The sequence below is a fragment of the Poecile atricapillus genome, chromosome 7 (assembly GCF_030490865.1).
Source record: "Poecile atricapillus isolate bPoeAtr1 chromosome 7, bPoeAtr1.hap1, whole genome shotgun sequence".
Taxonomy (NCBI): domain Eukaryota; kingdom Metazoa; phylum Chordata; class Aves; order Passeriformes; family Paridae; genus Poecile; species Poecile atricapillus.
In genome coordinates this window covers 10440983-10464129 of record NC_081255.1, presented here as the reverse complement: position 1 = coordinate 10464129, position 23147 = coordinate 10440983, and the positions used below count along the sequence as shown (strand labels likewise).

The 23147-nt window shown below is 52.0% G+C and overlaps 2 protein-coding genes across 5 annotated transcripts in view; both read left to right on the top strand.

Annotated features, from left to right (window-relative positions):
* Positions 1–671: 671 nt before the first annotated feature.
* On the top strand, positions 672–10938 carry SELP (selectin P). 3 transcript variants are annotated; one of them, XM_058842778.1, is made up of 16 exons: positions 672–774; positions 1418–1505; positions 3666–4055; positions 4396–4503; positions 4592–4774; positions 6691–6876; positions 7011–7196; positions 7332–7517; positions 7652–7837; positions 7972–8157; positions 8288–8473; positions 8615–8800; positions 8966–9151; positions 9295–9414; positions 9788–9818; positions 10020–10937. In XM_058842778.1, the coding sequence occupies exons 1-16, from the start codon at positions 682–684 to the stop codon at positions 10072–10074; spliced, it is 2556 nt and encodes an 851-aa protein (XP_058698761.1). In that variant the 5' UTR covers positions 672–681; the 3' UTR covers positions 10075–10937. The 3 variants fall into 3 exon arrangements, with proteins under 3 accessions (XP_058698761.1, XP_058698762.1, XP_058698763.1); XM_058842779.1 differs by lacking the exon at positions 7332–7517 and having other exon boundaries at positions 10020–10938; XM_058842780.1 differs by lacking the exons at positions 7652–7837; positions 7972–8157 and having other exon boundaries at positions 10020–10747.
* A 227-nt stretch (positions 10939–11165) lies between these two features.
* The window catches only part of ATF6 (activating transcription factor 6), a 70671-nt gene continuing 58689 nt past the window's right edge, over positions 11166–23147 (top strand). For both annotated transcript variants that reach the window (XM_058842747.1, XM_058842746.1), the window contains exons 1-8: positions 11166–11286; positions 11389–11453; positions 13308–13395; positions 13701–13795; positions 14275–14404; positions 14644–14850; positions 17297–17517; positions 22948–23133. In XM_058842747.1, coding sequence (XP_058698730.1) covers positions 11217–11286; positions 11389–11453; positions 13308–13395; positions 13701–13795; positions 14275–14404; positions 14644–14850; positions 17297–17517; positions 22948–23133 — 1062 coding nt within the window. In that variant the 5' untranslated portion in view covers positions 11166–11216. The remainder of the gene's footprint in view (positions 11287–11388; positions 11454–13307; positions 13396–13700; positions 13796–14274; positions 14405–14643; positions 14851–17296; positions 17518–22947; positions 23134–23147) is intronic.

Here is a 23147-nt window from a genome sequence, read left to right as displayed (position 1 = left end):
CTGTCCCCTGCCACACGGACACGGCGGCTCACAGAGCTCTCGGTGCTCTGGGAATCCTGGGCTGAGGCTGAGCACCTTTCAGGGGTCCCTCCTCCTCCTTCTGGGGTGCTCGGGCAAGCCTGGCTCATTGTGGCTCATCTCCTGTGGCTGTCCTGTCCCCGTGGCAGTGGGGCTGCAGCCAAACTCCCGTGCCATGGGGCTGCAGCCAGCTCCCATGCCATGGGGCTGCAGCCAAACTCCCATGCCATGGGACTGCAGCCAAACTCCCGTGCCATGGGGCTGCAGCCAAACTCCCATGCCATGGGACTGCAGCCAAACTCCCATGCCATGGGACTGCAGCCAAACTCCCGTGCCATGGGGCTGCAGCCAAACTCCCGTGCCATGGGGCTGCAGCCAGCTCCCGTGCCATGGGGCTGCAGCCATCTCCCGTGCCATGGGGCTGCAGCCAAACTGCCATGCCATGGGGCTGCAGCCAAACTCCCATGCCATGGGGCTGCAGCCAAGCCAGGTCCCGTGAGGACCGTGGCCAGCGCTGACCCCACTGTTCCCCACCAGCTCCGGGCTCAGAGAGGGGTTTCTTGGGGCTGGAGAGCCCTGTGGCAGGGGAGGCAGGGGTGTGGGGCAGGATGTGGGCTGGAAGCAGGGCTGGGGCGGGAGGGGAAGAGGCCGGGGCAGGCAGGGATGTGCTGCACGCTCGGAGGAAGCGTGAGCAGCACTGCCCAGCGAGGGACAGCTGCTGCTGGCTGGGCACGCTGCGATCACAGCTCTGGCATGGTAAATCCTGCTCCTTCCCTGGGGGTCACTGAGGGTCTGCCTGGACAGGGGGATTAGGGCAGGGCAGGGCTGTGGGAGGGCACTGAGGGTCTGCCTGGACAGGGGATTAGGGCAGGGCAGGGCAGGGCTGTGGGCAGACACTGAGGGTCTGCCTGGACAGGGGGATTTGGGGAGGGCAGGGCTCTGGGCAGGTATTGAGGGTGTGCCTGGACAGGGGATTAGGGCAGGGCAGGGCAGGGCTCTGGGCAGGCACTGAGGGTCTGCCTGGACAGGGGGATTAGGGGAGGGCAGGGCTGTGGGCAGACACTGACAGGAACCGCAGCTGGGGGCTGTGGGACACACAGGCTGCCCCAGGGACAGCCTGCCCGAGTGACCCCAAGCTCAGGGGCACTGCCGGGCACACCGGGCACTGCCGGGCAGAGGCAGATGCCAGCCTGGCTGGGCAGGAAGGGGCTCAGGGGGGCACAGGACTCAGGGGCTCCCCAGGAGTGAAGTGCCCTTTGTGCAGCAGAGCCGTACCTGGCTGGGGGCACCGCGTGTGCCACAGGGCACTGCCCTTGTGTGAGCCAGCACTGCCTGGCAGAGCTGGGGGTGCATGTGTGAAACCCTTGGGATGTGCACGCTCACGTCTCCCTCCGTGCAGGGCACTGCTGTGGGACGGCGACCGGCCGGGAGGACGCGGACTCCAGGCTCTCCTGGCACCTACCTGGCCATCGCTGCCCTCACATGGGGTAAGCCACCCCCACCCGCCCAGTGACCCTGCTGCCAAGGGCTCTGCAGCTCTGGGAAACTGCAGAAATGTAGCATTGTTATTTTGGGGGTTCATCAGTCACAGCCCCAGGGCTGGATCCCCCTGGGCTGGGAGGGAGCTGCTCCTTCTTGTGCCAGCTGCCTCCGGGCACACTGTGCTCCCCTGGGGGCCCAGGGCTGAGCTCCCTGCAGGGTGTTTGCTTCCCCAGATGCAGCGTGGCAGCTGCTGCAGTCCTGTGAACCGGGGAAACGCAGGGGCAGCTCTGCCCACTGCCTACCCCCACACTCGTGCTGGGGAGTTGGGCATGGATGGAGCCCCAGGGCCCACGGGTGTCAGGGTTCACAGCACAGCTGGGGCAGCACCACACACAGCTAGAGCTCCTAATTGACATTGGGACTATAGAAACTCATCTGGTTTTGCTGTCTGTATGATATTTCCTTCACAGGCTGGCATTGCACAGAGCAAAACCTACTGGTGCTCTGTCCCTGGAAATCCTCTGTGAGCTGAATTATTATCCTAAGAACCTTAGTGAGTGAGCTAAGGAACAGAAACGAGGCAAGTGCAGAAGTGTCAGGAGGAGGCTGAGATTTGGCTCTGAGAGAAAACAAAAAGGCAAAGGCACCTCAGCTGCAGAGGGAAGAGGTATCAGAGCGCCACAGGAGCCAAGGGGTCAAAACACAGGAAAATATCTCCCATTTGGGGGCTCAGCAGCAGCTGGGGCAAGGACAGGCAGCACAAGACAGGGGAGATGAGCTGTGCCACAGGGAGGCTGTAACTGGTGGAGCTGGAGGAAGGAGGTAGGAGAAGAGCATGTGGAGGATAGACACGGAGCAGATGTCAAATTTGGGGATGGGCTGTGTGAGGGGAGCAGGCAGCTGCCTTGAGCCATGCTGGGGAGCAGCAGGGGCCAGGAGGAGGGTGCTGGGAGCTGAGGATGGGGCAGGCTCCAAGAAGGTGCCCTGAGTTCCTGTCCTGCAGCCCCGAATTCCCAAAAGGTAAAGAGAGAACCACATTTTCCTCAGCTTCAGTTCTGTTGAACAAAGAGAATAGTTTGCTCTTTCACAAGAAAAAAACAGACAAATTATGGGAAATTACTTACAAAAAGATGTATAACAGTGGACCAAAGTACAGCCCTAATTAGACTTTAGAAGATGTGTATTTGCATCTAATCTGCAATGCCCAGATCCTTGCCTAACTGCAGTGTGAGAATGCTCTCCGAGAGGAAGCCAGGCTGGTTGTTTGGAGCAGCCTTTGATCCCCATCTCGCTTTCTGCACAGATGGAGATATGATATCCCCACATCACTTTCTGCAGCTGTGGAGATAGCTGCTCCTGGGGAGAATGGAGGAAGAAGCTTTCTGTGGCTAAAAGCCTTTGATTGCATAAAGTTGTGGTGTGAAATGCTGTAAATAAGAGCAGGGTTTCAGCAAAGTGCCCTTCACTTCTGGGTGTGGGTTCCAGTTACTTTCTGGCTTTTCCCTGCCTGGTGGGCATGGCCATGATGTGAGCTTGTTTTTGAAAGACCTTGTTTTGCAACACCGAGTTTTACAAGACTCTGGACCATCTCTGTCTCAGATGGGCAGGTTGGGCTCCAAGTGCTTTTGGGGGGTGAGGGCACACTGGCTGCTCTGTCTTGCTCCAATCTGGCTCTCATGCAGCAGGGTAAAGCAGGAAAACTGAAGTGTGTGCTTCTGCACCGCAGGAAGGAACTGTGCTTACAGAACCATCTTGAAGTGGGGCTTTCCCCTTTGGGAAGTTTTTGTGGGGAACAGGGCTGAACTTTCAATCCTTGTGCTGGAGGAGGGGTTGGCATCACTGCTTGGGGCTCTTCTGCCTCCTGTGCTCTGCCTGCCCCATCTCAGCCTTCACCCTGTCACCTCCACCTTCCTCATGCCTGCGCCATCCCCTCTGTGCTCAGCTCTTTCTGCCATGCCTGATCCAGCCACACCTTTGTGCACCCAGTGTTCCATTCTCATCCACACTGGTCCCTTCATCCAATCCCCTCACCTTCACCCAGCCGGTCACCGGCCTCTCTTGGCCGAGGTGTCAGGCTTAGCCCACCCTCATGTCCCAAGGGATCCCATCCCTGACCCAGCTCCCATCCTTTGTGCATCAGTCCCAGAGCTCGTCCCCTCCCACAGGCACGGTGCTGTGGGTGGAGGTGGGTGCCTGGACGTACCACTACAGTGACCAAGGGGACTACACGTGGGAGCAGGCCAGGAATTACTGCCAGACCTTCTTTACCGACCTGGTGGCCATCCAGAACCAGCAGGAGATCGAGTACCTCAACAGGAGCCTGCCCTACCACAAGCACTATTACTGGATCGGCATCCGCAAGCTGCGCGGCACCTGGACCTGGGTGGGCACCAGGAAGGCGCTGACCAAGGAGGCGGAGAACTGGGCCCTGGGGGAGCCCAACAACCGCCGCTCCAACCAGGACTGCGTGGAGATCTACATCCAGCGGCCACAGCAGGCCGGCAAGTGGAACGATGAGCCCTGCAGCCGCAAGAAAAAGGCGCTGTGCTACCGGGGTGAGCAGGGGACCGCGGTGCAGAGCTGGGGAGGGTGAGCAGGGTGAGCAGGGGGACCGCGGTGCAGAGCTGGGGAGGGTGGGCAGGGGACAGCGGTGCAGAGCTGGGGAGGGTGAGCAGGGGGACTGTGGTGCAGAGCTGGGGTGGGTGGGCAGGGGGACTGTGGTGCAGAGCTGGGGTGGGTGGGCAGGGGGACTGTGGTGCAGAGCTGGGGCTGGGGGACCGCGGTGCAGAGCTGGGGAGGGTGGGCAGGGGACAGCGGTGCAGAGCTGGGGAGGGTGGGCTGGGGAGCTCGGCAGGGTGGGCAGCAGCTGCTGATGGCCGTGCCCTGCGTGTGCAGCCTCCTGCCAGCCCTTGCTGTGCAGCCAGCGCGGCGAGTGCGTGGAGACCATCGGGAGCTACCGCTGCCAGTGCTACCCCGGCTTCCAGGGCCCCGAGTGCATGGATGGTGAGACACCCATCCCCACCCCTCCCTCCCTGCTGGGGTGACACAGCAGGGCTCTGCTGCTCCTAACGTGGCACCGTGTCTCTCCCAGCTGTGCAGTGTGCCGAGCTGGAGCCTCAGGGAGTGACCATGAGCTGCAGCCATCCCTTCGGAGACTTCAGCTACAACTCCAGCTGCGAGTTTGGGTGCCCCGAGGGGTTTGAGCGGCGAGGGGCGGCCGTGCTGCGCTGCCTGCCTTCCCAGGAGTGGTCAGCAAACATCCCCACCTGCACAGGTAGGGCCTGGCAGGGGCTGGGGGTCTATAGGGACCCTGCAGCTGGGATGCAGCACTGATGCTTTGGGGGGACGAGCCCCGTGTGCCCAATGCTGTTCAGACAAGTGTCGCTGTGCCCTTACCTGTTGAGGAAGCATCTCCTGGTGCTGCATGTGAGGTGGGATTCCCTGGGGAGCTGCAATGGGCAGAGCAGCTGTGAGCTGAGGCCCTGTTCTGCCCGGCTGTCCCAGTGCCCATGGGTCCCAGTCAGATAGCAGCACCCTGTGTGCACCAGGCATGGGGTCAGGATGGTGTCCTGGCTCCTCTGTCAACCCTGTGGCACCGTCTCTCTGCCCTAGCCCACCCTGATCTGCCTTGGGAAGGCATTTGGCATCTTGGGAAAGAGAAAGGGGGCTGCTGTCCCACAGCCAGGGGAAGAGTGTATCCTGGCAGGGGTGGTCCACATTCAACAGGCATAAGGACTCAAGAAATGATGTTAGAAATAAGCTGGGAGGGACAGAGTGTGGCAGGAAACCACACAGGAGAGAAAGCTGTGGTTTGTTATGCTGCAGGGGCAGAGAAAGTCTTCCTTCAGTGGCTTGAGGGTTTGCAGCCAGGCACCAGAGAACTGCCAGGCTTTTTTGGGGGTGCAAGAGTCTTGCTCCACCTTTCCTGTACTGCTCTGTGGTACACCTGCAGCCTTGCACAAGGATGGGGTGGGTGGAGGACTGCAGCAGACATGGGACACAGATGGGGACCCTCTGTAGTGAGAAGGAATGGGAGTGGGCAGCATCTTTGTATAAATATTCTTTTTAAAAGAAGCCTGCCTTGAGTTAGTGCTGCTGCTGCTGCCTGTGCAGGGCAGGTCTGTGGTCCAAGCCAGGACCTGAGGTAGCTGAGAGCAGCAAAACTGTCTGCAGTTAACTGGAACAGGGATGGAGACTGCTCTGTAACCAGTATCCCCAGCAGGGGCAAGGGCAGGAGCTGGCTCCCAGTTTTGTGAAAATCCCCACAAGCAAGCTGGGCTGAGCCTGTGTGCTCCAGGCTTTTTAAGCTCCCAGGGACTTGCTTTCCCAGCTTGTTGTTTTTTTCTGGCTGGCTGTAATATGATTGATTTTTGTTTTATTACAAACAGTCAGATGAGTCAGTTGGTTGCCTGTGCTGATAACAAAATGGTGTTAGCGAGCATTGCCAGCTGGGCTTACTCCAGAAACGAGCAGAGCAAGGCTGCAATCAAGGCTGATGGTGCTGCAAGGACAGAGGGACAAGGCTGCCTGCCCTGCCTCCAACTCTGCCCCACACCTGCCTGCAGCTATGCTCACCAAAGGCACCTCTGGGGACTCTGGGGAACCAGAACTGCCTGGAAAATAGCCATGAAAGGAAAAGTCCACCCAGGAAAGTGCTTGGTGTCAGTCTGAAAGCAGAAGATGCAGCGAATGCAGTCTGTCTCTGCTGGGCTGGGTGGTGTTAATGCCCTGCTGGCACTCACCTTTGGTCGCAGCAGAGCCACTCACCCCAGAAAAACCTTGGGTATTGCCCTGGCATGGAGCAAAGCACACTCTGGGTACAGGCTGGGGAGGCTGGTACACAACCTCTTTAGCCACTGCCATGGTTACACACCCAAAGCCATCCTCCTGCCGCTGTGGCAAGGACGAAGGCTGGTCTCTGCTCCAGGAAAGGGAGGGAGGTGAATGGGACTGCAGCAGCTGTGGTCCTTCCTCCCAGGGGCTTTGGCCCAGGGTAGTGAAAGGGTTAAACAGGGCTCTGGCAGAGCAGCAACTTTGTCCCCCCAACAAAATCACTTGTAGGGCAGAAAAATCATTGCAGCAACTACAGATTTGAGAGGTGAGTCTGAGTAAGCTCTGATTTGGATTCAGCCTGAATCATGAGATTTAACCTCATCTATCCCATCTCTGAGATCTGCTCTCCCATTGCAGCCGTCACCTGCCCAGTGCTCAGAGCTCCAGACCGGGGAGAGCTGAACTGCTCCCACCTCCATGGCAACTTCACCTTTGGCTCCACGTGTGCCTTCTCCTGCCAGGCAGGGTTTGTGCTGGTGGGTCAGGAGAGCCGTGAGTGCACAGCCACGGGGACCTGGACTGGGGACACCCCACACTGTGAAGGTAGAGCTGCTGCTGGAGTGATGGCCATCACTACCTTTGGGGTGACACTGTGCTGTTACCCAGCCCCTTGGTCCCAGAATTTTAGTCTCCCAATTCCCAAGCTGCTGTTTGATGTGTACCTCTTCACTCTGCAGCCACTGCCTGCCCAGTGCTCAGAGCACCAGAGCAGGGAGAGCTGAACTGCTCCCACCTCCATGGCAACTTCACCTTTGGCTCCACGTGTGCCTTCTCCTGCCAGGCAGGGTTTGTGCTGGTGGGGTCAGAGAGCCGTGAGTGCACAGCCACGGGGACCTGGACTGGGGATGAAACAAGATGTGAAGGTAGAGCTGCTGCTAGAGGTGCCACAGGCCTCTGGCTCACCCTGGAATGTTCTCCAGTGTCTTGGTCCTTTCATTCCAACAGTTTAGCCATATAGTCCCCAGACTCCTGCTCAAAGTGTTTCTCTGTCCCTGTAGCCACTGCCTGCCCAGTGCTCAGAGCTCCAGAGCAGGGAGAGCTGAACTGCTCCCACCTCCATGGCAACTTCACCTTTGGCTCCACGTGTGCCTTCTCCTGCCAGACAGGGTTTGTGCTGATGGGGCCAGAGAGCCGTGAGTGCACAGCCACGGGGACCTGGACTGGGGACACCCCTTACTGTGAAGGTAGAGCTGCTGCCTCAGCTCAGGGTGTCACTGCCTGTGGGGTGACTCTAGGGTTTCCCCAGTCTCTCAGACACCTAACACTTTAGCCATGTAGTTCCCTGGCTCCCCCTTGAAGTGTTTCTTTGTCCCTGCAGCAATCACGTGTCCAGTGCTCAGTGCTCCAGAAAAAGGAGAGCTGAACTGCTCCCACCTCCATGGAGACTTCACCTTTGGCTCCACGTGTGCCTTCTCCTGCCTGACAGGGTTTGTGCTGGTGGGGTCAGAGAGCCGTGAGTGCACAGCCACGGGGACCTGGACTGGGGACACCCCACACTGTGAAGGTAGAGCTGCTGCTGGAGTGATGGCCATCACTACCTTTGGGGTGACACTGTGCTGTTACCCAGCCCCTCGGTCCCAGAATTTTAGTCTCCCAATTCCCAAGCTGATGTTTGATGTGTACCTCTTCACTCTGCAGCCACTGCCTGCCCAGTGCTCAGAGCACCAGAGCAGGGAGAGCTGAACTGCTCCCACCTCCATGGAGACTTCACCTTTGGCTCCACGTGTGCCTTCTCCTGCCAGGCAGGGTTTGTGCTGGTGGGGTCAGAGAGCCGTGAGTGCACAGCCATGGGGACCTGGACTGGGAATGAAACAAGATGTGAAGGTAGAGCTTCTGCTAGAGGTGCCACAGGCCTTGGGCAGACCCTGGGATGTTTTCTTTTTATTCCTCTCATTACAAGAGTTCAGCCTCAGTCCCCAAGCTCCTGCCTGAAGTGTGCTTCTTCACTCTGCAGCCACTGCCTGCCCGGTGCTCAGAGCTCCAGTCCAGGGAGAGCTGAACTGCTCCCACCTCCATGGCAACTTCACCTTTGGCTCCACGTGTGCCTTCTCCTGCCAGGCAGGGTTTGTGCTGGTGGGGCCAGAGAGCCGTGAGTGCACAGCCACGGGGACCTGGACTGGGGACACCCCTCGCTGTGAAGGTAGAGCTGCTGCTCGAGGTGTCACAGGCCTTGTGTTGGGCATGGGATGTTCCCTAGAGGATGCTCTTGCTCCTCTTGTTTCAACAGTCTAGCCTTGCAGTACCCACATTTCAGCTTGAAAATGTTTCTCTGTCCCTGCAGCCATTGCCTGCCCAGTGCTGAGAGCACCAGAGCAGGGAGAGCTGAACTGTTCCCACCTCCATGGCAACTTCACCTTTGGCTCCACGTGTGCCTTCTCCTGCCAGGCAGGGTTTGTGCTGGTGGGGTCAGAGAGCCGTGAGTGCACAGCCACGGGGACCTGGACTGGGGACACCCCACACTGCAAAGGTAAATCTTGTGGTCTCACACACATCTGGGAGGGCTCTGCTGCAGCAGAGTGCTCTCCCCAGCACCCTGGGCTGTCAGTTTGTCCCTGGCTTGCCAGCCCACATGTCCCCATCCCATTGCCTTCAGTCCTGTGCTCTTGATGCTCCTGCTGTGCTTTATCTCCAGCCATCAGCTGCCCAGTGCTGGTCCCCCCCAGCAGAGCCCAGCTGAGCTGCTCTCACCTGCACGGGAACTTCTCCTACAACTCCACCTGCAGCTTTTCCTGCCAGGAGGGGTTTGTTCGGATGGGAGCAGAGATGCTCCGGTGTGAGGCCACGGGGAACTGGACCAGGGATCCCCCTGTCTGTGCAGGTACAGCAGGACCCCCAGCTCCTCTGGCACTGCCGAGGTTCCAGCTTTCCTCCAAGCACATCTTCAATGTGGTGGAGTGGGAGTCCCCAGGGCTGTGAAGCCCTGACAGCATTCTAACCTGTGGCTCTGTGGCTTTGTTTCAGAGGATGGTGCCGTCCTAAAGCAGGTCCTGGCTTACAGCAGCGGCTCAGCGCTGGCAGTAGCTGGTGTTGTGCTCTCTGGGGGGCTCATTGCCCTCCTTGCCAGGAAGCTCAGTGATAGAGGTACAGAAATGCTTCCTGCAGCCCACCCTAGCTTTGGCCAGGGGCTCTCAGGCAAGGTGGTCACAGTCCCAGGGGAGGCTGGGGTGATCAGGAGAGTGTGCCTGCCTCCATTCACATGTTTTATCTGCTGAGTTGCTTGGGTCCTTGGCAGTTTGTCCAGCTTGGTGTCAGAAGCCAGGTTTGGAGGGTAGAGCCAGATAATCACTCTGAGGAAGGCAGCAAACGCTTGTTAAAGCAGCCCCACCCCATGCTTGCTAAACTCTGCTCAATTTCAGATGCTGCTGCTGCAGCTTCTCATGACCTTCACTAAACAGAACTGGTTATTTCTTTTCTATGTGCTTTATCCCCATGGACATTTCAACACTGTTACCAGAGGAGAAGAAGAAGCTCCTGAAACCCACCAGGTGAGAGCCGTGCTCTGCAGGAGGGTGGCTCTGCCCTGTGACTGTCACAGCCCTGTGTGCATCCTGCTGACACCCAGACCTGCCTGTGTGGGGCTGTTTTTATACGGGAGCATGCATCATCCAGCATTGGCAGGGTGCTAACCCCTGCCCTTCACACACTCCTGCACTCCCCAAGGTGACACCCTTGTGCTTGCCTTCCAGCGACCTGGGAGCGCCGGGCACCTTCACCAACACAGCATATGATGCCAACCTGTGAGGTGAGGGCAGGTGGGACCCTCACAGCACCCTCTTCAAAATTCACCCGGGGTGCTCCTGCGTGGGGCCAGCCCTCGGGACGGATGTGGGTAACACCAGCTCCATCTCTGCTGTGCTCCCAGGCTGCCTGAGTGAGAGCCACCGTGTGTCCCAGGGCCGCAGGAGCTGGAGCACAGAGGGGCTCCATGCCCATGCTGGCAGCCTGGCCCTGGGCAGTGCCACCCCGCTGTGTGCAGCATCCCCTGGGCAGGGGAGCTGGGCAGTGCCACCAGGCTGTGTGCAGCATCCCCTGGGCAGTGCCACCCCGCTGTGTGCAGCATCCCCTGGGCAGGGGAGCTGCCTCCAGTGCGGGCAGCGGAGCCCCAGCGGGGCCAGGAGCAGCGTGCCGGGGCAGCACCCAGCCCTGGACACGCTCCCTCCGGGGATCTGGACACTCCCGGAGCTCCACTCCTGCTCCCACCGGGATCTGGACACTCCCGGAGCTCCTCTCCTGCTCCCACCGGGGATCTGCACACTCACGGAGCTCCTCTCCTGCTCCCACCGGGATCTGGACATTCCCCGGAGCTCCATTCCTGCTCCCACCGGGATCTGCACACTCCCGGAGCTCCATTTCTGTTCCCACCACTGAGCTGGTGTCAGCGGGCTGTGAATAAACACCTCTGTCTAAGTAACGCGTCCTGTGTGCCTGGGCCGGGCTGGGGGGAAGCGTTCATTAAAGAACCGACAGCAGCAGGGAAATGATTCTTGCCCCCGGACTGGCCCGGGTGAGGCCGCTTCTCCGGTGCTGTGTCCGGTCCGGGGCCCCTCGGCTCAGGAAGGGCGCTGAGGGGCTGGACAATGTCCAGAGAAGGCCATGAGGCTGGAGAAGGGGCTGGAGCACAAGTGCCGTGCGGTGCCGTACCGTGCGGTGCCGGACCGGACCGGACCGTGCCGTACTGTACCAGGCCGGACCGGACCGGACCGTACCATACCGGGCCGGGCCGTGCCGTACCGGGCCATACCGTACCGTGCCGTTCCGGGCCGTACCGGGCCATACCATACCGTACCGGGCCGTACCGTGCCGTGCCGTTCCGGGCCGTGCCGTTCCGGGGCGGGCCCCGCGCTGCCGGAAGCAGACGTGTGCGTCGGCAGGAACGGGAAGCGATGGCGGCGGCCGAGGCCGAGTGGGAGCCGGCGGGGCTGCTGCCCGCCCCGGGGGGCGGCCTGGACTGGGGTGAGCGCGGTTTGGGGCTCCGGGAGCGGGGCTGGGCCGGGCCGGGCCGGTGCGCAGCTCCCCGCGGGGCCGGGCCGGCCTCAGCCCGCTGTCTGTCCGCAGAGGCCGTGCTGGGCGAGGAGCTGAGCGAGCTGCTGGGCGCCGCGGCCCCGAGGGACGAGCCGGAGGTGAGTACCGGGCACGGCGGGCCCTGGCCCCGGAGCGGCCCGGCAGGAGAGCGGGGGCCGGTGGCCGAAACCGGCGGGGCAGAGCGGGCAGGGCTCGGGCAGGGTGCTGAGAGAAGGGCGGCTGTGTTACACCTACACCCAGCCGGGCCATGCTTCATCCCTTCGCCTCTTAGATTGCTGCTTCTTCTCTTCTGTAGCGTAGGATTCTCTCCAAAAACCTTTGCTTGCGACCTTATGAATTAACCCGTATCTTTTTCGCTGTCCCCTCGTCCGGTGTGCCTTTTCTCTCCGGTGTGCTTTTTCTCTCCGGTGTGCTTTTTCTCTCCGGTGTGCTTTTTTCCTCGTGGATTCTCCTCTCCCGGCCCTGCCGTGTCCCTGCTCGCTGTGTCCTGATCCGGCAGGAGCCGGGGTTCCGGGCAGTGTGAGCCCCGGGTTGTTGGGGTGTTCCTGCAGGTGTACAGCCCATCACCGCACGGCATTTGGGAACAGACCGGTGTCGCTCTATTGGGAACGGCAACAAGAATGACACAGATTCTCGTGGGAGTCAACTGGGAGAATTTCTCTCTGGTTTATTACCTCAGGTCTTTTTTATAGACCGATACGTGGAAAGTACAGAAAAGAAACTCTTATTGGTTAGCAAACTAACACATCACCATCATTGGTCAGTGGGGTACACCACCCTTCAACCTTCCCTTGCAGGAAAACAAGGAACAGACAAAACAGCACCTGCAAGGCTGTTCTCTATCTCTGAGGATTGTTCTGATTCCTCCTTATGAATTCCCAGGCCACTTTCCCAGGCAAGACTGAGAAAGCTATGTGGCCTGCAATTTCCACAGCTCTCTATTTCAGAGTTAGCATCCATAGACTGGTTGTACAAGGGACAGGCATTCCCCAGCAGCAGCTCTTGCCTGGCTGAAGACTCTTAATGCACAGCTCACGTTGTGGTTTTTTGGTCATTCTTCCTTTAAATGTACTGTGTTGAGCTTTCTTTGCATTCCAACTTGTAAGTACCCTTATCTGTGCAGTTTGCAGTGCTTGTGAGCCTCCCTTCACAAGGCGAGTTGGGAGCATAAGGGAAGGTATAATTGCAGTGTAGTTTTTAGAAAAATCTTTGTTGTATATTTGTATAAGCTGGGTAGGTCATGTTTGTATATTTCATGCAAGTGCTCATGAAGGGCCACAGGGGCATGGGAAACTGAGACTTAGAGATGCACAAGCAGAATAAGTGGAGAAAACCCCAATTGTTGTTTTAAAGGTTGTATGATAAGTAATAAGTATGGAGTGATTTCAGCCTGTTTGTTACATGTCTTTGGCTTTAGATGTTGACATCAGTGTATTTAAGTACAGGGAGACTTAACACACACTGTTAATCAGGTCTTGGGCAAACCAATCTTGTGTCTGTTTTCCTGCTGGTAAACTGTCCCTGGTGCTGCTTTGGTTTGTAAAGTGCTTTTAGACGTAAGGGTAGAAGACCATTAAATAAATTTTTCAAGGCAAATGAAGGATGGCAGCAGGTTCCTGCAACTTGTGTTTTATGTGAGATGGTTCAACAACTGAATTTAGAACTTTTGCTTCACGAATTGCAAATAAGAACGCGATAATTAGTGATGGTCTTAAACTGACCTGCCCCTTACTACGGTGTAAGTTAAAAAGAAGCCTTGTTTTGTGTGTTTCAGTTGAGAATTTCTCCTTTAAGGACTTTCATCTCTGCATACCTTAAGGCACCTTAAGTGATTGATAGATATGTTGTTTGTTTTATTTTCTGGAGGTGTAAGAATGTGAACATAATGGCTGATGGTGTCAATGTATTTTTCTTTTTCTGTATTTGTCTCTTTTTCTGAACTGTCATTTCAGGAAAATGATCTCTATAACTTTCATTTTGATTTGGATTTGATGTCTTGGGACTCGGACCTTTGGAATATTACAGGCCATGCTTATGAAGGTAATTAACCTTCTGTATTTTGCAGGTGCTACACTTCCCCTCCTTCCCCACAAGGGTGAGCTGTTAAAACTCCTGTGGAGCTGCTTGATTTTGCTCTGTGATGAGAATTCTGCTGTGTTTCTGTAGGATGGGTACAGCGGGCAACGGCTGCCCTACAAGCCATGCTATTTCATAACTTTAATCCCCCTACATTATCGGCTGTGCCTTGCTTTGGGAATTAAATATCTGGTGTAGGACAGTGTGTTCTTTACTCTTCCTGTTGCTAAAAGCCTGTGCAGTGAAATGTCTTTACCTGCCTCTTGCAGATGCAAACGTGAAGACAGAACCTTTGTCACCAGCCGCCTCCAGCTGCTCGGTCCCCTCGCCACCGTCTGTGGACTCTCCAGTGCAGAATGTGCCTGTATGCAAAGCCACATGTAACACACACAGCAACAGCTCTGACAAACAAAAACCCCGTGCTTTACTCCTCTCACCAAATTCATGGCATAAGAAGAAAGAGCTTATTTACCCAAGCCTTGCAAAATCCCCTCAGTGGTGTTTTCTTACCTCTTCTCTGTGACCCATTTGAATAAGAGCATGTTCAGCTCTCTTTCCTCAGCTATGTTCATTACATTTGTTGCCAAAGTGCCTTCTAAAGGCTTCTGGGTCTAGCAGGTGTTGACCTTTGCCTCCCATTGCTCTGCTGATGGGGAGAAATACTTGTTGGGTTGTTTTTTAGTGGTACCTGGCATTGGCCAGAATCAAATTGCAGAGTAAAACCTTTCTCCTGTTGGCTGCAGCAGCAACACAGATGTGATGAAAAGCAGATATACTCTGAACTGCTGGTACATACTGCTCTGAGTTTCTGAAGCATTAGTCTCCTGTGCTTTCTGTCTGCAGGATGATGTGGACTTCAGCTGTAGCTCCCAGATGTCTCCCATCTCTCTCTACAGCAAGAGCTGCAAAAGCCCTGCATCCCCAGAAGGAGATGGGGGGAAAAAGCCTGCTGTGAGCATCTCTTCTCGATCTGGTATGAAAGAGAAAGTTACTTTCATCCTATAGATAATGTGTGTTGTCTTGCATCCAAAGTATTAACTAACAGACACTAGATGTCCTATCATTTATGACTTGCATATTTAATCAGATGTGTTTATTTTTAACAAATATTACAGATGGGTAAAAAACCCCATATTAAAAGGCACTTCATTATTGCTTGCATTATATATTTTGTGCCTCTTGGTCCAATTCTGACTTTTTTTCCTTTTCTAGCAAATAATTCTGCGAGGAGCCTGAAGAGGTGTGGTCAGACAGTGTCCAGGCCTTTGATACAGCCCAAACCCCTTTTGCCTGCTGTGCCTGAAGCTCAGGCTAACATTGGCATCCCAGCTAAAACCATCATTATCCAGACTCTTCCCACACTTGTGCCCCTGCCAAAGAATCAGCCAGTTGTTAACATCCAGCCAGCCCCTCCTAAAGGTAAGGGAATGGTCTTGGTGATGAGCCAGTGACAGCATTGTCTATTTGGGATGGCTGATAGAATGAAGTTAGCTTTGGTGTATGAAAGAGGAGGAATAGAAAAAAGGGCCCTACATGCATTGCTGGAAAATCTTTGGGCTAAGAAGATGGCCTTGCTCCTCTTGTACTGTGAGGAGCAGCACTCAGATGGGCATTGTTTAAAATGGAAGGCTGGATTATATAATTGTTTGGATTGGAGGACAGAGGCTGTGCTGAGCACTGGCAGCTGTGGAGGTAAAAGTGCTGATTTGGAAGGATCTGTAGGGATGCTTTGCTCTGCTCTGCTTGCAGTGTCAGGTGGTGCATAAGGTGATTACAGTGCTGTTCTGTCATGACTGAAGGAAGATCCAGCAGAATCAGTTAGGATGAAGCTGGAAAGCTTGGGAGAAGTGATACAAGCCTTTTTTTAACCCCCAAAAAACTCTTCCACGGGGTGGTGGGAACATGAGTTTATGGCTTTGTAGCTCACTAAGCAGCATCAAATAGAATGTTGTGAAATCTGCTAAAAATTGAGAGCTGTGTCAGAGGTTAGAAAAGTTGCTGATGCTAACGAGAGGAAAGTGACTTCCTGCCCGGTGATAATTCTTCATTCCTGCAGTTACCCTGTTACTGATTTTTGAAGCAGCTTGAGCTTTCATTTCTGGATCCAGAGCATTGTTTCTGTCTCCAGCCTGGGCAGCAGGGACACTGCTTGCCTTGCAGGAATTGCCAGCTGCAGTTGCTCGTTCCACCAGCTGATGGCCACAGTCCCTTGCAGCTGATTGCACTGGCCCTGAGCAAGGAAAAGGAGACAAATTCTTAAGGGCACGTATCTAGAAATTATTGCAATTGGGAAAAACTTGTCTCCATTACTGATTTCTCTTCCATCAGGGGTTCAGCCTAATCTGGAGATGCTGACATTTGTTACAACATGCCTAAGATTGCTAGACTGCTTAAAACACAGGTCAGCACAGTCAGCGTGACCTAATTCTTATTCCTTCTGATGCTCCAGCTGATGAAATACCATCTGGAATAAGGAATGCTGGGGATATGGATTTCTTTGGATATAAGTCTAGTGCTCTGAAGATCAGCTTCTCTTTTTCCCTGATGAAAAGTCGGGACAGTAGTTTCTGTGAGACAATATAGAGGAAATACTTTTGAGAAAGTATGTCCATGCTTCCCTTTAACTGATGGTATGTTTAAAAATTCTCTTGTGCAGCTTCCATAACAAAAACCATAAGGATCTTTTTCATCACTCTAAATCCCCTGCATATGACAAGTTGGAACCACCAGTTTGAAATATGCCATTCTCTTCCAAGAAGGATGAGAAATTTTATTTTCACAGCCCTCTTTATAAAAGTTTGAAGGAGAAAGCATGGTCTTAGAGCATCATCTCTTTTCCACATTAGAAAAAAAATTGAAATAATCTCAACTTCATCATTAAAACTCTTAAACAGGATCATACTAAGTTTTGATGTCTTCAAGATGGTGTCTGAAAAAATATATTAAAAAAAAGCTCTAGTTTTACCCCATACATAAGATCTTGGCACGAGGTAAATTGCTTCACTTTCCACCTTCCAGAAGGCTGGATAAATGCTGTAATCCATTGTCGTGCTTTTTGGTTGGAATGCTCAGCTGGAATGTGCTCTTTCTGAGAGCTGGCAAGGTCATCCTGTTACAAAGGATTAGAGAGACATTAATGTGTTTTCAGACAACAGAATATTACTCAAGCACCTGCTTGAGTTAAATGCAGTTGTTGGACTGAAATTTCTTGGAAGTGGCTGTTTTTAATTCCATTTCAAACTCTGACAAAATTACCTCATTTTGCCGGCTTTTCTTTAAGCTCTGTTTGGTTTGTGTATAAACTTCTTTGCATAAGATGTTTTTCTAAAAAAATGGTCTTGGTGTGAATTGAAGCTTCAGTGTAAGTTTTGAAAGTGTAACTTGCATTGTTCTTTTTTGTTCATCTTCCATCTCTGCTAGTTTGAATTGATCAGTGTGGCACGAGTCACTTCTGTGTAGTAAGTTTTCTATTGAATACAGAAATAGAGTAGTTACAGAAAAAAGGGAGAAGGAGGATTGAGGTAAGCTGGCTAAATTCTTTGAAAAGGTTGTTCAGAGTGCTTCAAGTATTCAAGCAATTCTGAGTAATGTATATAACAAGTGTTGAATTTTATTAACTTTGAAGAGCCTTTGGGGCAGAGCTTGGTTTATTGGATTCCTCTAATATCTGTAGTTTTAGTTTGCAGGATGGATTAAGAGTCCTGTAAACTTTGGAACAGCCTCTTTCCATTCCTGATGTGTGGGATCTACTGATGGATTTGAGATCAGGTGTGCAGGGCAGGAGGGCATAGCAGTCTGCCCCTACAAAGTGGTGATGTACAAATGCATTTCATCCTTGCTGAGCACTGCTGTTCTTGTGTTCCAGGTCCATCCGTGGTGCTGCCCCAGCCTGCTGTGGTACAGCTCCAGGCTTCAGGGGTGCTTCCTGCCTCCCAGCCTGTCATTGCAGTGGCAGGAGGGGCCCCAGCACTTCAGAACCACACGGTGAATGTGCTGTCTCCAGCTGCTGGGAGCGGCTCCAGCAGCGCCAAAATCCCGGTGACGAAGCCCCTGCTGCAGAGCAGCGCCCCGGCCGCGGGGCTGGACGTGAGTTCTGACTCTGAGAGCTGCTGGCCAGGGCTGTGCACACCTCTGTAACCTGCATGTGGGGCTGATGGTCCCTTCAGAGTCTCAGGAAAACTCTTCCTAGGATTTCCAGCTGTAAACAGGGAATTTAGCAGCTTGGCACAGAGCAGGGAGGAGCAGCTCAGGATCTGCTGGCCTGCCCCGAGCTGCAGGCCAGGTGTGCAAGCATAGTGGCAGAAGACAGTGCTGATAGGTGTTTTCTGCCCCTTGTCTTCTCAAGTGCAAGCTCTCAGTGGCTGCACCTCTCTTACTTACAGGAAGATTGGATATATCTGATTTTTGATTAGTGCTAAATCACTTTTCTAATCCATATAATAAAAACATTTTCTTTGGAGGCAGATGAATTGGAAATTTCAGTGCCTCATTCTTTTTCCATAGCCATTTATCTCCAGATTTTAATAATGATTTTTAGAAACTTTAGTTACTGAGCTCCATATGATCCTAATCTCTTCAGGCTCCCTTTTGATGATGTAGTGAATGTGTAGAAGAGGGTTAAGATCTCAACAATTACAGTGCAAATAAGAAAGTTTTTCCATAGTAGCTCACAGTAAGCAGTAAGTGTAAACAGTGGCTTTTGAGAAGTGTGTGGGCTTTTTTTTCCCCTTTCAGTTTTGACATCTTAACCAGCTAGCCAGCTGGCTGTTAACTTGATTTAGCTCCTAGTAACTTGGAGCTGCTCTGATTGTGTTTTATTGTCCAAAGAAGACATGCTTGAGGAAAGGACCAAAGCTTCTTGTTGGTGACTTCAAAACTCTGTCGTTCCCCCATGTGGTATTCCAAGCTGTGAGCTGAGAGTCCTATCACATCTCAGTGTAAGGGAGGAAACACTGGTGGAAACACATGGAATTTTGCCGTATAGGCAGCTGCTTCTTAGCAGTGCAGGTCACCGTTTCCCAAAAGCAATGGGAGCCAATTCCTTCAGCTCCTGTGGAGGGATGATGCTGTGTGCTTTCCTTGTGTCTGGGATTGCCACTCAGGCTCAATGGTAACTTTTCCTCACTAATCATATTTGTGTGGGGGCTGCATTTTATAATGAAAATATTGTGCTACAAATAGTTCAGCAGCCAGAGTACAGTGGAAACTTGATATTCAGTGTGCAAGGAGCAAACAAAGGTCTCTCAGTAGGCAGAGCAGTTCAGTGTGCTGCATTTTTTAGTGATAATTCCCTGTCACGCAGAGTTAACTCAAGAGATCAGTGAGCTGCAGTCATTGGATTTGTGACCCCCTGTAAGCAGGGCTAGCATGGCACCTTGCCATTGCCTGAATGTCAGGTTTAATTGACAAAAGCCCCTTTTTGTCATCATACTGCATGTACATACCCATGACATCAGGAGTCAGATGTGTAGCTGGGGTAACAAGCAGCTGTTTGTTTCCAAGGGTGGCTGTGTGGGCATTTCCCCCTTTTAGGGAAGCAGTTTGAAGACTTGTGAAGTGCTGCACATCTTACCTGTGCTTGTTACATGGGAAAACAGTTGCAGCTGCTCTTTGGCACATATTGTGAAACAGTGCTTTGAGAAAAAACAAATGTTTTGGGATTCAGCTGGGGCCAGCAGGGTTAAAGCATCTCCTCGGGCTGCCTTGGATACTGCATGTGGAGCTCAGGGCTGCACAGATGGAGCTGTCATTTGAGCTCTGTAACACCTGTTATTGTTTGCTAATCTCAGCAGATGTTGCAGGATAAAAAGAAACACTGCAGGACTTTCTTTTGGGTTTAGGAGGGATAAACTGTTAGCTTTACACTCAGCCTGCCAGTGGATTACAGCAGCGTGAGCTGATGGCAGGGCTGTGAGCCTGGTGGCACACATGTGCAGCCTGCCAGCCATAGGGAAGTGCCAGAGTACTGCAGATCTAGAAAAGATTCATTATGCAAAATAACTTCAGCATAAGTGTGGATTTCTGTTGAGAATCGTTGTTTCTGTGCTGTACATTGTGCAATATTTGTGTAACATAAACACATTAAGCAAGTTGTGTTCTGTTGAGTTAGAGACAGGAAAACCCAGAACTTCCATAAGAGCAAAAATACCTTGCATAGGTTTTGTATTCCTGCAGTCAAAGATGTGTCTTCAAACACAGCAGCTTTCATAAGCTGAGGTGGGAAGCAGCTAATCCTACATTGAATGGTTTGTACTTTCAGCATTTTGTTAACTTTCCCAGCAGCATACAAAAAAACTCTCTGGAGTATGAGAAACAATCTTACTTCTAGAAGTACAGCTTGTGTTGGAAGGGAGGTGAAATTTTGCTCATGATGGAGTTTTCTTTGGAAGTAAATTGAGGTAGCAATGTTTATTTGTAAAGTGCATGACTCTTTGTAAAACCTCTGAAGATAAAGGACAATCTGAATCTGGTTAATGCTGTTTGAAGCGATGTTTGAAGGTTTGCAATGAACCTTCCAGTTCTCCATATTTACAGCATTTTTGTCTATATCTCCACTAGTGGTGGTCTGCTTTTCAAAGCCAGAAAAGCAGAAGTTGCATCACTGATTCCTGATTGTTTTTAAGGCCAATGTTCTCCCTCTGTGGTCTGTGTTTCCTTAGAACCAGAAGATGCTATCTTGAGTGGAAGATCAATACAATACAACTTTAAAAGTTGGAGGCTGCAAAAGAAGTTAGCAGGCACTTGCTGCCTTTAATCTTGGTTCAGCACTTGTGCAAAGCAATGCTGCTGAAGCAGAGTGACATTGTAAATGGGTTCCTCTCCCTCCTGAGTATCAAAGAGTGACATTATAAATGGGTTCCTCTCCCTCCTGAGTATCAAAGAGTGACATTATAAATGGGTTCCTCTCCCTCCTGAGTGTCAAAGAGTGACATTATAAATGGGTTCCTCTCCCTCCTGAGTGTCAAAGTGCTGGAGCAGGGGGCATGTTTGCCTTGGGGCTGGGCCAGCTGTGTAATGCTGATTGCCATACTGCTCCCAGGGTCAGCATTCCCGTTCCACTTCACTCACCCAGCTCTTCCCATTTCCTGCATCACTTCTAGCTGGGATTGGATTGTGGCACAGTCCCTGAGAAAAGCCAGGCAAGAGCTGGAAGGCTGACCAAGGAGGACCTTAAGCTGTTTACAGATTGTAAATTAAAACAGAGTATCTTAAGGGCACAAGTACTGGATTTTGTTTAAGCAAGGTTTAAAAATGAGTCAAAAAGTAGTTGGTGTGGCATAGGCTGAAATGCAGGTACTCCACAGAGTACCTGGAATCAGGCTGGGGAGAGCTCATGTTCCTCACAGCATCTGGAGAACTGTGAATAAAGTAGAGCAATCTGGATAAAAAATAACACCCAAAATGTAGATGGCAGTGTCTGAAACAAGTGACAGATGTACCTTAGGATGTACTCTCAGTGCAGAGTCACTGCACTGGTGCTCTAACACCTTGTTTTCTTAAGGGAAGCATCTAGATTTGCCAGGGGTTCCAGACACGTGATTAAAAGCTGTCCAGTAATGAATAATCCTGAGCAGGTCTGCAAACAAGAATGGATGTAAACAATTTGATCTTCTCTGAGTTCCTCTTTTTGAAAAGGGGAATGTAACTCCTTGTTTGGAGTTCACAACTTGAGCCAAAGCTGCTGCATGAACTCATTCCTTGTTTTTTCATCTCTGAACGGTTTAAGTGATCCTGGCCCCAAACTGGTGTGTTCTATACACTGCAGCTCTTGGCTAGCCTGAATCTTTTTTTTGGTCCAGTTTTTATATGTCTGCAGAAGCTTTTTTATGTTAAATGTTGTAGTACTTAAAAAATTCAAGACAAAGCTTAGTGTTAATGAAAATACGTTAAAATCTTTTCCTTCTCCACTCTGCTGAAGAGAGTAGCTGGAGTAAGTGCAAACAGCTTCACTTTCACAGACTTTTGTTGGTGGCAGCAGACTAGACATTAAATAAATGATCTTTATAAAAGCAATTAGACCAACATAGAGGCAACCCAGAACGTTAATGCACTGTAACGTGTTTTCTTCATCTTTGTCACCAAACTGCAGCATTGTGAAGAATGATGTCTTCAAACAGCTTGTGGCCACTTTTTGTTAAAGACGCCAGTGCCCTAGAACAGCATACTGTGTGCAGGTAGATACAGGGAGAGAGCTGAAGAGCTGTGGGAAAGGTTTTTTACATAGCCAGACTCAAAATATGAGTTAGTTAATGTTACTATTCTGTGATTATACTGTTTCCCCAAAATAATACTTCTGGAATAGTTCTTACCTTTTCTTCTTTAATATTCCTTCTCTGAGAGATACAGATTACAGCAGTGCCTGTGGTGGTAGGTACTGAAATATTCAGGTCTGTGTAAGAAGGATCATTCAGTTATCTGTCAGTGTAATGGTCATTAAGGCACTTCCAGTTGCAGCTTAATAATGTGATGGAAGTCTTCTGTTCCTAATGAAAAGACAGCTGCTAATCTGTGAGGGAAAGGAAATCAACAGACTAGTATTTAAACTTAGGATTTCAAGTAGTTTTGTGTAGTTCTGCAGTATCCATCATTGTTTATCCTTGTCAGCAGCAAGATGATTTCGGTCTGGATTGTCCCACTCAGTGCAAACCACAAAATGAGTAAGTGGTAAAAGATGATGGAGTGTTCCTGCTTGGGAAAAAAATCAGTCAGGACTGTTGGAGGATGGGGAGGGGTTGCTTTGAGCTGTCCCAGTCTGGTCTTGCAGACTGAATGCCTGCTAGTGGTTAGAGTGAGTTATGTGCTCTCCTGGAGTACGTGTGCTGAGCTTCACCCTGAAGGAATCCAGTGTGTGTGCTCTCAGAGACTGCTCTGTGATGTGAAGTGAAGCACATTTAGTGGGGCAGTCAGGAAACTGAGCCACCCTTCTGATCTGAATTAGGATGTTAGTGTAGATGCACCCAGAGACTGCATTTAAACTGCTGTGTGAGTGCTTGATACACACAGAATGTGCAATCTGAGATTAGCAGCACTGTTCAAAACCTCAAAAACTGTGTAGCCTAGGGGGAAAAGGTACAGAAACATGTGAAATCAGTGTGGAAATGACTTCCAGGCAGAACAGACTGGAAAACCCTAGAAATTTCCTGTTAGGAAAGCAGATTGTAGCCTGTAAAATGGTGCAGGGGGAAGCCAAGGTGGAAGGCATTCTTGCTGCCTTGCAGACCTGAAGAGAGGTATTTTCTCTCTTTGTGATTTGATTGATCAAATCAAACTCGAGTGTGTTTGATGACCCCTGCATACAGAATATTGAGAACACAGAAGGAAACTGAGGCAGTGCAGGATCTGTTTTCCCTTAGGTGTACTGTGATCCTGAGGTGCCTCTGTGCTGACCATTCCAGCTCACTGGAAGCAGAGTGTGGGAAGCTATCTGTGCAGACCTGTGACAAAGCAGAGATTCTGCATGAGACAGAGGCAGTTTTACCTTGTGGGTTGTTAACAGCCTTTGTTTTGTGTGCTCAGGTCAATGTCCTGAGGCGGCAGCAGCGCATGATCAAAAACCGGGAGTCAGCCTTCCAGTCACGCAAGAAAAAGAAGGAATACATGTTGGGACTGGAGGCCAGGCTGGAGGCAGCCCTGCTGGAGAATGAGAAACTCAAGAAAGAAAACAGCACGCTGAAGAGGCAGCTGGATGAAGTGGTATTAGAGGTAAGAGATTGTGA

Bases quoted from the DNA above. Each gene is read 5' to 3' on its own strand.
- SELP (XM_058842778.1), top strand. From the start codon at position 682: ATGTGCTGCACGCTCGGAGGAAGCGTGAGCAGCACTGCCCAGCGAGGG. The intron at 775-1,417 runs GTAAATCCTGCT...CCCTCCGTGCAG, and splicing joins GCGATCACAGCTCTGGCATG to GGCACTGCTGTGGGACGGCG. The intron at 8,801-8,965 runs GTAAATCTTGTG...CTTTATCTCCAG, and splicing joins GGACACCCCACACTGCAAAG to CCATCAGCTGCCCAGTGCTG.